The sequence below is a fragment of the Schistocerca gregaria genome, chromosome 4 (assembly GCF_023897955.1).
Source record: "Schistocerca gregaria isolate iqSchGreg1 chromosome 4, iqSchGreg1.2, whole genome shotgun sequence".
Lineage (NCBI taxonomy): Eukaryota > Metazoa > Arthropoda > Insecta > Orthoptera > Acrididae > Schistocerca > Schistocerca gregaria.
In genome coordinates this window covers 433,083,013-433,099,352 of record NC_064923.1, presented here as the reverse complement: position 1 = coordinate 433,099,352, position 16,340 = coordinate 433,083,013, and the positions used below count along the sequence as shown (strand labels likewise).

General features: G+C 38.3%; 1 protein-coding gene across 1 annotated transcript in view; it reads right to left on the bottom strand.

Moving 5' to 3' along the window:
- LOC126267346 (E3 ubiquitin-protein ligase MYCBP2) overlaps window positions 1–16,340 on the bottom strand; it is a 1,244,949-nt gene that overhangs the window by 238,870 nt on the left and 989,739 nt on the right. Inside the window, exons 46-47 of the mRNA XM_049972469.1 lie at window positions 9,660–9,734; window positions 8,434–8,517 (exon numbers count right to left, since the gene is read on the bottom strand). Of these exons, the coding sequence (XP_049828426.1) occupies window positions 8,434–8,517; window positions 9,660–9,734 (159 nt within the window). The remainder of the gene's footprint in view (window positions 1–8,433; window positions 8,518–9,659; window positions 9,735–16,340) is intronic.

Sequence of the window (16,340 nt, the reverse complement as noted above, 5' to 3'; positions counted from 1 at the left end):
ATGCACAGGTAATTCAAATTCATCAACACAAGGTTAGTATTAACATGTGGGACAGGGTAATTGGTGACCATATGGATTGGTACAGGTGAACCAGCTCCATGGGCAGAAAAATTGCCAGATCTGACACATCTCAATTAATTTCTGTAGGGTAGTGGGAAGAGTATGGTGTATGACACACCTGTAACGTCGGCAGAGGACATTATTACTCAAGTCCATAGAGCGACTGAAATGCTTCAAAGACAACCACACATATTGGCTCATGTTTCAGCACTAATGATGTAGGCTCTGCATTGATTTAGGAAATATGCAGTTCAATGCCCTTCGGTAACGCAGGCAGTATGATGTGCTACTCAGGTTTATTTACGTAATGTGGAACACACATGCATGTCTTCGACACTCCCCAGCACCCAAGCTGTACATATACACATGTGAGTTCCTTTCTGAAAATTGATTAGTGTGGCTCCTCACATAGCTTACCAAGCATTGTCATTGTTTTTTGGGGATGCCCTGTATAAAGCAGAGTGTGTGTATGTGTGTATATCTGGGATCTATTCCCAAACTCCTGAATAAATTTCAACCAAATTTGGCACACAAACAGCAGGCCCCACAAGTGTCAGCACTGTGGGGTTTATAACCTCCTGGCTCCAGTAGGAACACAGATGGGCAAAAACGTCTTTTTCCAGCCCCTGACATGTAGGCTGCCCTGCATAAGAGACATATTGTGTAGCATGAGCTTCTGCTACCTGATCAACCAGTTTTGCTGAGCAATCTACATGGCAGGGGGAAAAAAATGGTTTTCCATCCCCCAATGTGCACACTGCCCTGCATGACAGGTATGCTGCATTGCAGTAGTATTGGCCTGCCTTCTTGACTTGATTTGCATGGCAGCCCACATGTCAGGCACAAGAAATGTTTTCCAGCCCCCAAAGTGTCGGCTGTCATGCATGACAGTTGTGTTGGTGTAGTCTCATGGGGAAAGAAGAAGATGGAGGGGGTGGATAGATAGAAGGAGGAAGGAGGGTAGGTACGGTGAAATGGGGAGATGGGGAGGAGTATGACAGAGAGTGGGGGAGAAGACAGACAGTGAATGTGGAGGAGGAGACGATGGGAACCACTGAGAGGGAGCAGAGATGGATGGGGAGAGGAATGAGGAGGGAATGGACAGAGAGAGGGGAGGAAAAAGACTGTCAGAGGGAGGAGGAGATTGAAAGAGTGAGGAGGAGGAGGAGGAGGAGGAGACAAAGAGACAGTGAGTGAGGAGGAGGAGGAGACAAAAGTGGGAGGATGAGGTGGGCAGTGATGGAGGAAGAGGTGGAAAGAGAGAGAGATGTGGGCAATATTGTTTCAAATGCATATGCAGTCGAAGCCATGGGGAAAAGGCTAGTTTCACAATAAATGAACAGCCTATGTGGAAAAATCATTTCTTTTATAGGACAACTAGAACAGCACACCTGTAACATACATAAACTCCTTCCATGGGAAGTTTCAGGCCCATCAGCACCAACCAGCTGCTGTATCAACCTCTATGAAAGGCATACTGGATATGAATGGAGGGGCGTATGGTCAGCGCACCATTCTCCCGGCCATTGTTAATTTTTGTGACCTGGAGCCACTGATATTTGATTAAGTAGCTCCTCAATTGGCATCAAGATGCTGAGTTCATCCTTTTCACATCCTCCCACAAGAAAAACCCCTGACAGTACTGGAAATCAAACCAGGGTCCTCTGCGTGGCAGTCAGTGGCACTGGCCTCTCAGCTAGGTAGGGTGACTAGCAGACATGTAAGCACAAATAAATTTAAAAAAAAATATTGTCAAATCTCCACCTTTAGGAGCTAGCTGGTGTCTTTCATATAAAGAGGGATACTCAACAGGAACCCTGATCAGAAACGGTTTGTGAGCTACACAACAGGAGTTTGAAAGAACAACAGAATGCAACAGGCAAGATTTGAACCCAATTGTATAGATAATGAGTTACCGACTATGTATCAATGGAAGAAACAGGAACACAACATAACAGGGTACAATTATAAAAACAGTGAAGAAGAGAAAAAAAGAAAGGAAGAAGAAACGAGAGCACGGAAGAGGAATATAAGAAAATCATCAAAAAATGCTTTGGAAAACATGAAATTTCGACTGGTTCTGAGTTCCAAGACAGAGAGTGGGGAAGAAGACAGATAGTGAACGTGGAGAAGGAGATGATGGGCACGACTGAGAGGGGGCAGAGATGTATTTCAGTATGACAGAGACTGAAGTTCTTTACTGACATATCAACAAATCTATAATGCTCTCCAAGCTCTCCTTTGTAAGGTAAAACATAGTTATACCATCCAGGTAATCCCCAATAGTCTCCTAACATCTGTGTTGGCAAACCAGGTTTCTTTCAGCCATTATCAGCAGTATAGCAATACTTCTTCTGCTGACAATGTTCATTCCACAGTTTGGTAATAACACCCTACTGTCTACCAGCACCTCATTCTTTCTTTTGATGTACTTTTAAACTTTTTTTAAAATTTAATACAGCATTCCCATGGAACAGTGAAAGTGTGGCGTACTTAGTGCGTGTTTATAATGATTTATCTAATTATGCAAGAAATACAGTTCACAAATACTGTATCTGAATATGACAATTCCAACAGATTATTGGGGATTTGGTAGCTCATTTCATTTATGTCAGTTTAGTAAGCAAAGACTTACTGGTTTGATCAATTTTATTTTTAAGGTTGGATTACAATGTCAGCACTGTAAACAAGAGAACTGGCAGCATTGGTCATCAGAGGTTTGAATTCATTTATTACAGCAAATCGATTTCAGTTACCATGTGACCATCTTCAGTGCAGATTTTAAAGGCCTGAAGTCTCATGTAATAAAAGAACATATTGCAACTTCAACATGGCATCAATGCACAAGAACATCATAGCAAACAAACAGATGTTGAACTTAAAACACAGCAGCTGGAGATTGTGTGTGTGTGTGTGTGTGTGTGTGTGTGTGTGTGTGTGTGTGAGAGAGAGAGAGAGAGAGAGAGAGAGAGAGAGAGAGAGAGAGAGAGAGAGAGAGAGAGAGAGAGGTGTATTCATTTTTTTGTGAATGTGTGTGTGTTTTCTTTTCAGAAGAAGGGTTTGGCCAAAATTTCATATGTAACAGTCTTTTCATGGCCCTGCCTGCAACTCAAAGTGCCATCTTTACAGTGAGTAGCAACCTAGCAGTTTCACAATATTGTTGATATTCCAATGTGGCCTATCCATTGTTGAAAATAGCTTATCTTTCAGACAAACTGCGAAGAGTTAAGATACACACACACACACACACACACTTGCAGATTGCACATGCAGTCCGCCCCCCCCCCCCCCCCCCACACTCACACAATTCCCTCCCCCCTCCGTCTGACACTCTCTCTCTCTCTCTCTCTCTCTCTCTTTCTCTCACACACAGGAAAACACTGGTGTCTCATGTCACTGCCAGCTCACTGGAACAAGCAGCAATCTTGGCTATGGCGGGTGATGGGGAGACAGAAATGATGTAAAACAGGATAAGGGGGAAATGAATCTGGGCAAAGTTGTGAGAGATCATGCTGAGCTGAAAATGTAGGTGCTGGTAGGGGCAGATTATGGGATTGATAATAGTAATGCTGAAAGAAAAAGCTGTCAGCATTCTTTTTTATTATCACCTGCACTTTTCCTATCTTTATTTGTTGTACTCTGCCTCTCTCCACTGATGATGAAGAACAGTCTTAAAACCAGAGACTCAATCATATTGTCAAGTTGTTATATTTTTAGGTTGGTTCATTTGTTCCTGATTGAGCAATGGTGTGGTAATGATGATAATATTATTTCTCATTCCTCTTGTGAATATCTTAGAGAAATAGGAATATGAGCAGATACAAACAGACATGTCACACTCCAAGTTCTGTATAAGAATGCAATAGCGTGGTGGCTTACATGGTGCTTGGAACATTCTGCCATTCATTTTTTGGAGACTGGCATAGCTATCTCTCTGTGGCTCACGAAGGAAAGCTCAGTAATTTAGAACACTCGAAGATTCTGTGAAGGGCACTGTTGCTTGCAATCTTGTGCCATTCATTGGTTGGTGATTTGTAAAGCATAACTCAGTACAGATTCACAGAGCAAGTGTCATGAAACAGTGTTTTACTTCACAGAAATCTAGAGGGAATATTGTGCTCTTTGTTTCTTCTAACATCTGTACCAGATGACACAGCAAATTTTGGTGGAAACTATTACTAAACATGAGCCACATTCTGTTGCATTTCTTTTCTAAACAGAGTGTGGAGAATAATCAATATATGATGCAATAAAAAATACCCTCTACCACAATGTTTCCAATAGTTTTCAGGTTTCAGATGAGAATATAGAAGACTGTTAGTTCATCAAATACCTTAAGACCTGGTGGAAAATCAGTTTTTGCATCTCATCAGGTCCACCACTGCTCAACACAGAATATATATTCAAACACAGAATATATATTCAGACTTCAACAACTGTCACAATTCCCTGATATTAGGAAACACCTGTACATTTTCAGCTACAGAATAAGCTACTGAATTTCATCAGTCATGACTATGGTTACTAAATACTGACTGGGACATGAAATATCAGTAATCTGATACAATGAAGAATTACAGAACTCAATACCCTCCACCCACATTACACAGCATGTTCCAGTTCCATTGGACTGCTTGTGTGAAATTCCAAATTGCAATGCTACCTTGTGACGAGTTGTAGCGTAATGATCCTTGAAGTTTGAACAACAGCCGTGTAGAAGATTAAAGCACTATCATCACTGCAGCACGTGCCCTGGCTGTGAATGTAACAGTACATGTCTGACTCTCATTGAAAAATGGTGGTGGAGCATACAGGCAACATCAGGTTTTGTGTTAACTTTTGTGTGTGTGAGCAACAATTTGTCAAATTCGCCCTGAATACTGAGAGACAGGTTCCTGGTCACTCCTCCACAACAACTCCCCAGCCCACAAAGTGAAGACTGTGCAACAGTTTTTGACCAGCAAATAGTTCACAATCCTGGATCACCCACTGTATTTGCTGCATTTAGTCCCAGCCAACATCTGGTTGCTCCCTCCATTGAAGTTGGTAATGAAAGCATGCTGTTATGATGCAATTAAGAATGTCCAAGGAAACTGTACTTCAGTACTACGAGGGGCATTTGAAAAGTCTGTGCAAAAATAAAAACTACTTACATTGGTGCTGGTGAATTGTCGTGATCGAAAAGGACTTTGTTGCAGTCCAATCACTGGCGTTTTTTTTTTTTTTTTTTTTTTTTTTTTTTTTTTTTTTTTTTTTTTTTTTTTCCTGCTTGGTTTTCAAACAGTCCAGTAACAATGAATAATATGCACCTCTAATAGTTTTACCCTTTTCCAGATAGTTGATGAGGATTTCCCCTTACAAATTCAAAAAGACAGTTGCCATAACCTTTTGTGGCCGAAGGATTGGTCTTCGTCTTTTTGGGTGCATATTCTCCCTTGGTAACCCATTATTTAGATTGTTGTTTGGTCTCAGGAGTATAGTAATGTATCCTTGTTTCATCCACAGTGACGAAACGATGATTAAAGTCCTGCGGATTCTTCCTGGACAGCTGCAAATCATCCTTGCAACACTTCACACGATTCCGTTTTTGGTCAAGTGTGAGCAATCGCGGAACCCATCTTGCGGATAGCTTTCTCATGTCCAAATGTTTATGCAAAATATTACGTACCCATTCATTCGAGGTGCCCACAGCACTAGCAATCTCACGCACCTTAACTCTTCTGTCATCCATCACCATATCATGGCTTTTATCAATGATTTCTGGAGTCATAACCTCCACAGGGTGGCCAGAATGTTCAGCATCACTTGTGCCCATATGGCCACTCCGAAAATTTTGAAACCACTCATAAACTGTTCTAATCAAAGGTGCCGAGTCATCGTAATGTTTATCAAGTTTCTCTTTAGTCTCCTGAGGCGTTTTGTCTTTCATAAAGTAATGTTTGATCAGCACATGTAATTCTTCTTCATACACTCACTTGACTTCCTTGATTCACACGAATGCCAGACACCAATAAATAGACCAATATGGCTGAAACTTGGTGTGCGTTCTTTGCAAAGATGCTACTAACTAAACATGACCTCGATACGCACCGGTGGTACCATCTCTCTGACTTTGCATGGACTTTTCAAACGCCCCTCGTACATGTGATTCCAGAAAAGGATGACACTGACGTTTTCAAAACATTTTTAACATAATTTCATCTGTGTATTGATGCAGGGGGAAACTATTTTGAACAAAGTCAGTGATTTTTTAACTAATCTATGACCTTTATTTTTCACAGCCACAGGCCTAACAGAACTGGGACACACTGTGAACAGTTCTGAATGTACACAATTAGGAATGCGATGGCCTCTCTCATGGTACAGGAGCTATTAATTTAGATGTCTACAAAGGACATTATGTGCCAAACTACACCATTCCCTCCAAGCCTTATAACAAACACGAACACATGTGGTGTTGCCATTAAAATATTGTTGACAGCTAATGGCTACTGTTTGTTGAGATCCTGGCATAAAACCAGTCAGTCAGTCATGAGGGGAAACTGCAATGCAAACATATATCAAATATAAACTGCCACAAAAAAGTACACCTTTTCAGAGGTTTCCAGTTCACTCAAGATTTACTATTGTGACAGTGTATATGGAGTACATGAAGTGAGTATATTTACAAATCAACAGCAAAAGTGGTTCTGAGGTATCAGGTATCCATGATGAAATACCCAGCAAAGGTGGCAAAGCAGGTTCGGACTCTGGCATCGAGTCGATCATACAGATAGCGAATACTGCCATGGGATACATTATGCCATGTCTGTCCAACATGTTCGCGTAGTTGTGTAAGAGTTGTTGGTTGACGAGTCACATAAGTCACTTCTTGTCCCATCATATCACACACATGCTTGATTGGAGACATGCCTGAAAATTGTGCTGGCCAGGGAAGTTGCTGCACATTTTGTAGATCACACTGAGTTTTATGGGCAGCGTATGGGAGAGCACTACCCTGTTGCAATAATACATCACCTTCCTGTTGTAAGAAGAGCAAAAGAACAGGTCTAACAACATTCTGCACAAACCTAGAACTGGTTAGTGTTCCTTTCAGAAACACCAAAGGTGGGTGAAATTTGGGGCTTATCGCACCCAGACCACAAGGCCTAGAGTGGGGCCAGAGTACCTAGGATGAATGAACTCTACAAGACAGCATTCACCAGGTCTCTGCCGTAGATGCACTTGCAAGCGTGCAGAGTCTACTTTCATTGCTGATGATCCATTTTCCAAGTGATCCTCTGATGACACCAATCGAGCTGTGCATGATGATGCTGTGGCATGAGTGGAAGATGGCCTAGAGGTGTGCAAGCTCATAGTTCCACTGCTAATCAGTTCAGAACAGTTCGTGTTGACACATATGGGTTCACAAGCCTCGTATCCATGCTGTGGTAGCTGCATGATCTGCCACTGCTACCCCTACAATATGATGTTCCTTGCGGATGACTGTGCTGCATGGACGTTCATAACCTTGTCTACAGGTGTGAGAATGTTCGCGTGACTACTAATACCAGCAATGTTGCATAATTGTCACAGGACATACAACTCGTATGCCAATTCTCTGTAAGGACCATCCCAGCACTTGGAAGGCCACAATTTGTCTCCTTTCAAACACACTCTATTGGCTGTCGGAAGGACAGGTGCATCTCTGTGGCATGGTTGCTTGCTTGCTTCACACATCTGGTCACACTAAGCCTTCTGGCTGCGAGCATTCCCTGTTGAAGGGTACACACAGATGGCACTCTGGTAGCTATGCCACTATGCTATCTGTTGGCGGACAATGTTGAAACCATTATCACTACATTTACTATCCCCATGTAACATATGCCATTATTGGACCAAAATCAATGCCGTCTTTTCAGGTGTACTCTCCCCACTCCCCACCAGTGTATTTATCATGTTAAGAGTGCAGTAAGGGTTCTAATTAATGTTGCATGCAGAAATACTACAAAAGTTTTCTTAATGCGGTCATAATAACCACAGAAACACTTAGCTCCACTGACATTATTTCAGATATAGTGATTTAATACAGTTTAGTTACAGAAAATCTATAGATTTGCACAAAGTTCTTATTATATCTTATTATATTCTGATTACATTTTGTTGCCACTGAACATAACTGAGCCTCAAATTAAAGATTATAGATCATTTTGTAGTTGTGGCAGAAGCAGCTAATTTTCTTAGATACTGTACCCAATGGTAAAACTCCATTGAAAACTTATTTATATCATCACTCAGCGAGACCACAACCCTTTCAACCAACAGAACATGAAGTACATGTGTATGTATACAATTATTTTGATACTGCAAGCGGTAAAAAGAGACCCAGCTTACCCAGTGAAGAGATGCCCATGCTACGAGGAGAGCCACATGGCTGGGGACTGCTGCTTGAACTTTCGTGTGGTAACAGTCTTCCACCTGCTGGACAAGTGAACAGCAATAATACTTGTCCCATCTAACTGCTTCATTGTCTTCTCATTCAATTCACTAACCCCCAAGTAAAGCTAGTTCAAAATGTATCTCAGTTACCCATACACACTACACAAAAATGTTCATGATTTCATGAATGAGAAAGCACACAGCTTTGGTAATTATATGTTTCAGTTTGAGTATATAGATCTTTTGGAAAGAAAACAACATTTTCATATTTATTTTTCATGCAAGCAACACAATTCACAGAGCACCGCAGCCTTTGTTCTGAGATAAATTTGAAAAAAATACTAATCTGTATGTGATATAATGGTGGCATGTTGTGGTAACAGCATGTGAAGTGCATTTCTTGTGGCTAAAGACTTCCATATGAAAGAAGGCATAAAACTTAGTTATGCATTTTTATAAGATGTAAGTGAGAAATTAATTTTATAATACTAAACTGCACAACTTACACAGCTTTTTTAATGGAAAACAGGGTAGTGCACAAGTAAACAAAAAGAAGAAGCCATGAACCATATTCAGAAATAGGAACATATTCAATGATCTCTTGAAGTGTGTAGCCTAAGACAGAATGTTACGTCTACAAAATGCATTATTTTAAAAGTAATTAAGTAAAGCATATATTTGTAATTTTTTGTGCATGTTTCATTACAGATATTATTTTTGTTGCAGAAAAGTGATATATCTGACAAGAAACAATTACTGGGGAAAAAGCATAGATTTGTAATAATGCAAATATCAAAGAGCATAGACAGGGGGCTACATTAAATTCAAGTGAAACTAGAGCTGCATTTTGTGTACTATTTCATGTACTTATAAGGTTTCTGAATGTGAAGCTAAATATCACAGTTAGCACTGATAAACTCAAAAAATATTCTGTACAGTGGAATGAAATGAAATCAACTTCAAAATTAAATATTTCTATTGCCTAATTTAAATAATGATACTAATTGTTGAAATGAACACACAAAATTAAGCAAGCATTCTTAATTTACTGATAACATTACTCAAAACAATGTGGCAGACATATTGCTATTACTCTCAGAACAAGCAAGAAAGTTGCCATAGAAACAAAGTTGAGCTAAAGAGACAGACTGTGCAGATGAAACATATGAATGGCACAATACCTGCTAAGACTGTACCACTGCCAGATGGCACGGTAACAGAGCGAGTGCCGACGCAAGATTGTCTGCTCAGCAACGCTACGTGGGCAAGTGGTAACAAGGAAGGTTATTCTTCAGAATAATGCTTGTAGTATCTGGATAACTGCCAATAAGTTAACTATTTACTACAAGCTGATAAAGAGTACTATTTGTCTAATTCATTTACTTTATTAGCAAGACAAAAAATAATGAAATAAAGGTATTCCATGTATGAAAATGGCATTTATACAGCCTACTAGTATGGAACATAAAACATTAATGGTGCCTTATAAAAGCCGTAAGATGCTGTATGATTCTTTTTAAAATTATGGAAACAAATGAAGTTTCTGTATGATGACAAAGAAGAGTTTTCTTAATTACAAATAATGTTGAGTCTTTTTTTCATTCAGGTCCTTTTATTTTCTCTCTCTCATTGCACTGTCATTAAAGAAGATTATAATTCAGTATTTGTGTATGTGTTATTCCTACTGACATCACTTTTTGTTGAAAAGTATTCTAAATAAAGAAAGTTTGGATAAACTGCGGGTGACAAGATGTTATTTTAAGTCATTTACAATTTGGCAAAGAGGCCTAACTGGCAAATTGTCCCTTGAAATGTCCATATTAAAGATGGGGAAAAATGTATATAATATTTCATATCGGCCAAGAAACGTAGCAAAGAGTTACAAGAAAAACACACAGGGAAACCACACCTTTTGTGCCACAATTCCTGTAAAAAATAAAAAAGGGGAGAAGAAAGGGAAAAATAAAAGAGATAAAGGAGACTGGTTCACTAACAATTACTGAGTTGTGATAGTATGGCTGTAAATGGAATATCATATTATTTTGTGTGTGTGTGTGTGTGTGTGTGTGTGTGTGTGTGTGTGTGTGTTTCCCTTCTTTCTTCGCTAACAGTTTGCCTCCAACAGCCTTTCTTATGCTTATATTCTTTCTTTGTGGCAGTCACACAATTTTATACAGTACATGGTGTTTGGATATGATGAACAATAACCAGTTAATGAAATACACTGTTCATAAACTCTACTCAATAAATTATCTCATCTCTTAATAGACAATCTGTAGGCTCTCGCTGCTTATATTCTCACTTATGACAATGATAATCACAGTATCTGGGTGCAGTACATTCCTTACCCATTTGGAATAATTACTTGACTAAGAGCTTTGGCATGCTATCAGATGAATTCACATGCAAATAATCACTGCAGTACCCTATTAAAATAAATTTCACAACAAAATTACTTTCTAAAATTTCAAATAGACAAACAGAATGGCTACATTTAGCAAAAATGAGGGCCAAGTTTTAGTTGCCAAAAACATATGAAAAGGTGAAGGCTAAATTTAAACCGTTCCACTATCCAAAGGTCTCATCTGAACAGATAAGAGTTTACAAGTTCAGGCAGGGGAGTGCTCATGCCCACTGACAATAGGAAGTAGGATGGAAACATGTAACTACAGCAGTAACTAGAAGGTAACATTTTTAAAAAAATTGTATCTGTTTGATGAAATTAGAGGTATACAATTGGACTGGCCACTGGAGGGAAAAACAGCCTACTGGAGGAAAAAATTAAGTTGAAAACCCAGAAGTTACATAGAATACATTGATGGACAGGAGAGATATGTAAACAAAGAGCAATCTAGCAGCCCAGTAGAGCTGAATTTACTTCCAAGGCACAAACTTAAGTAAATGCTAGTAGGCCTGTTAGAGATCCGTTTGCTAAGAAGATTGGATGCAATAAGACAGAGATGTTTCAAAAGTTTTGTCATAAAAATGACAATGGGATGCATATGTGTGACCCTATTCTCCATTGGGATATTTAGCCGGAAAAATGTCAAAATGTTTGGTCAATAGGACAACCTTGCCTTCAACTACAACATGTGTACTTTGCTTATGATGGGCTGGCTAAAATCTGGAAAATAAAAATCTGTTACTTCATGGGTAAAGCTGATGACGTGGATGACACACTTCTTCAGAAACAAACAGAAAAGTGTCAAGATTGGGAATAAAATTAAATCAAGAGACAAAAATCTGAGAGTCTAAAATAACGCAAATTTAAATCAACAAACAAGTTGCAGAGCCCAGGAACTCAATTTTACATAGCAAAATAAGTTTCAGCCATCAGATAAGAACTCATCAGAGAGAAAATGTTGGCTGTAAACAAAGACAAGCAGTACTAGTTAACAGAGTGAAACAGAATGTGAAACTCATACACAAACAGTGATGGAGGTGATGACGGGAAAATACTAACAGTGACTAATTACAAATAAATAAGACTGTAAAAAAGCATCTCCACATGACAAACCATTGTAGGCCAGAGAGGCTATTATCATTTGTGTTCTTTCTCCACATACATATTGTCTTTACAAGTGCTGTTATTTAGTATACAAAAAGAAAAAAAATACAAATCTCAGTTAGTAATTTCTACCCATCACCTTCTTTTACATTACAGTAATAGAAATTCTTCTACAGAATAGAAGGAGTAGTCAAGGAGAAACTTTCTCATTTTGTTACCAAATTTTACTTTGCTGTCTGTCAGGAATTTTTTATAACTGAATAAGTTAATAAAAATTTTTGTTGCAGCACCCAGTTTTGTGCTAAAGACAACCTTAATGTGGAATAATGTACGCTATTTTTCCTTCTGTTATGGTAATTATGTACTTCATTGTTTCTTTTGAAATGTAGTGGATTATTTACAACAATGGTTTTTTCCATGGCGCTCTAGTGTTCTTTCTGATTAGCTGATTACTCCACATGAAATTACTAAATGAAAATATGCGAAATATGTCAACTTACTGATTTGTCTCTCTCCAAGATTTGCAATGATTCTAAGTGCAAATGTAGCCGAACTAAGTTGTTTTAGGAGTTCCAAAATGTGTTTTTTTCCAGTTTAAATTCTCATCAATATAAACCCCCTAAGAATTTTAACATTTCCACCCTATTTATTATTTCTTCACCATGTGTTACACTTATCATTGGCCCCTTATCATTGCCGTAATACCTCTAGATGCGCAGCACTGAGTATGCTGTGTCTTTTTAAAATTGGGTATGAGACCATTTGCAGAAAATCAGTCAATGATACTTTTAAGAACCTTTTTTACCATTTCTTCTGTTTCTGCACACAAGCTTGGATTGATTATGATACTAGTGTTGACTGCAGAAAGAACTAATTCCCTTTATTGTATACCAGGCAGAATACCATTTACATACATGAGGAACAGCAGTGGACCTATGGTTTAATCTTGTGGAACCCCATAAGTGATTTCTCTCCAGACAAAATTATGTTCCCGGACTACATTGCTTGAATTACTAAGTGCAGCTTTCTGCATTCCTTATGTTAGGTATGATATTATCCATTGGTTGGCTACACCACCAATCCCATCAAATGTCCATATATCTAGGAGAATACTGTGATTCACACAATCAAATGCCTTAGAGAGGTAGCAGAAAATACCAACCAGTGTTATTTTGTTATTTAACACTTGTATAATCTGGTGAGTGAATGTTTAAGTAGCAGTACAGAAACCATCCTGAAACCCGACTGTGATTTGCTAAGGATAAGGTGAGATACTATTCTAGAATACATCATCTTTTCAAAAATTTTGGAGAATCATATCAGTAGTGAGACATGTCTCTCTTATCACCTTTCTTAAAGAGGGGTTTAACAATGGCATATTTCAATCTCTCTGGAAAAATGCCTCGAGTTCGCGATGCATGACATATTTCAGATAAGACTGGGCTTATTGCACGGTTAGTAATTTTGAGTAGTTTGTAGTTTCCCATTCACAAGATATTTTAATCCCTTTAGTGAATCACGGTTTTTAAAATGGCTCTTTAGTGTTCTTTCTGATTAGCTTATGCAGAAAGCTATTTTCAGATGATGATATGAATTTATCATTGAATAGATATAATTTTATGTGTGATTTGGTTCATTATAAATTACATCCTGTGAATTATTCTTAAAAACATTAGTCCTAAAAATTATTCTAACTGATTTACACTGAGAAATATCCATACTTTAAGGTACTACATTATTTATCCTAACACTGTGCATCATGATCAGAGAAAGCATTTGTTACTGAGTGAACAGTTACTTTCTTATTTCATCACAGAAAACATTACGAATTGAGGTCCTACCATCTTTATTCACCTGTGTTGGAAAGTTAATTACTGAAACCAAACTGTAAGATTCAAATTAGATAATTTTTCCTATCAGAATCCTTTAGAAAATCTACATTGAAGTCACCATAGACTATTAACTGCTTGCTGCATCTGACAGGTAGCACAGTAAGGAATCCAGATTCCTCATACATAGTTCAAAATTTCCCAGAGGGATCTATATACAGTTACAATTAAAAGTGAACTATTTTTCAGCATTAATTCACAAGCACACACTTCTGTGTGCTGATCAATAGAAAGTCTACTTGTCTCAATGTTTCTGAAGGCAACGGCATCGCTGCAGGGGATACTCCAGTTCCCATCAGATCATCAAAGTTAGGTGCTTTCGAGCGTGGCTGGCACTTGGATGTGTGACCATCCAGGCCACCATGCACTGTTGCCATTTTTCGGGGTGCACTAAGCCTCGTGATGCCAATTGAGGAGCCACTCGACTGAACAGTAGTCGCTCCAGTCACAAAAAAACAGTCTAACAACTGGGAGAGTGGTGTGATGACCACACCCCCCTCCTATTCACATCCTCAGCTGAAGATGACACGGCAGTCAGTTGGTCCCAATAGACCACTTGTGGCCTGAAGATGGAGTGCTGAATGCTTTCAATGTTTTGAACTTGTGTCTTAATGTTCTGTCAGTGCTCTTGCCACTGTGATTTTGTGCAATACACAGGCTAATTACCAATTAATGGATGATTTCAGCAGGCTATATTTTCCCGAACACAGAACAGAATTAGATGATCTTAAAAGTACCCCCAAGTCATAAATCTGACATTTTGTTCTGATGTGCCGGGACTGCTATGTATAAAATTCAACAAATATTGTTGGATGATCCTGCTATATTTTTTCAAAGCAATCACAAAGATTAACTGGGTGTATTGTATCTGGGAATAAGCCTGCAGCAGCCAATATAGCTGTCTTATGGTGAATGTAATAGTGGTAACTTTGGAGAAATTCCAAGGGGATTTGTAACAGATCATTGTGGATCCATTCTACTTGTTCTTATAATATTCCTGAATCAATATACTTTTTTTATTATTTGATCTTGTTTTCTGAATAGCACATACAGAATAATTACACAAAACTGCTAATTTCTTTTTAATGCTGTATTTTATGGACTATTTTTCTAAAGAAATATCCATTATTTAATTTTAAAAAACCAAGAATTGAAATTTTTAGTGAACAAATAGATGTTTTTTTCTATACTGATACAGCTCTTTTTAAACCCCTCATTGTCTGCTTTTAAAGAAACATTTTACTTTTCAAAAAAAATTGGCTTTTAGGTTATTAATATTCAAAAAAGTTCGAATCTTAAACATTATTTCCAAAATCCAGTAGGGTAGTTTTGTAGGCTAGATTTTTCTGGTGCCAGAAATAGTTTGTTAACTATTCGATTTGGAAAAATTTCAGCAACTTTTGGTGGGCTTTGAGAATCCTTGTGGAAGTAGAAATCATTTCCATAGAAACCATAAAACAGTAATATATTTCTGGTTATGCAGTTAAACAGACTACCAATTTTGCCAACTTTAATCATCAGCAACCAATAGCTATATTGTTAACATCATGTAAAATCTAAACTCCATCTCTCTGCCGCCATCAGTCAAACTGTACAATTACTTTGTGCAATCAGTCAGTTTAATAACATAATGTAATCAGTCATTTATGTGTCACTAATAGTTAGCTGATTCATCACCCACTACCAAAACATTAAATATTGTCTTATCTAAAAAGTGTGAATCTATGTATTAAGTTGCCACTAGCAGACTTTGTCTACTAATGTGACTGCCCACTTGCTTTACATGTTGGCACCATCAATTGTGATTAAGTCAATTACCAAACAATGACCTTGGTTGTGAATAAACAAGAAGAAATCTCGAAAATTAATTATTGTAGTATGGTATGCATTACTTTCAGTGGTGCCTCGTGATCATGTGCTATGGTGCTACATCACACTGTGAATACCACACAAAAATTACAGCTTGAATGTGAGCAAGAAATCACACTATAATTACATTATTTCTCTTAGGCTGTATGTTAGAATACAAATAAAATGGATGAAAACATGTTTTTAGTGCTCTCTCTATGACAACTAGAAACCAGTGTCAAGTACTGAAATGATGCTCAGTCACACTACAATAAACTCGGACAAGGGTCACAGCTGTCTGTTTTCGACTGTGATGTCATCTCTGCTGGCACGACAAGTGTTATATTACTCACAGCACCAGGTCAGTATTGGCTTGTGAAGTGCATGTACAGTATTGTGCAAGCTACATATTTGCACATGTTGTTGATATGTCCGTGTAACATTTCTCTTTTGAAGTTTCAACCAGAAAAAATTGGGAGACGTCAAATTCGGTGAATGCGCATGCCACTTGTGAGCACATCTTCATCCAATCCGCTGACCAGAACAGTGTTGATTCCGAACTTCACGAGATATCCATAAATATTGCATCAGACAGCCATTGTGTTGAAACCACATAT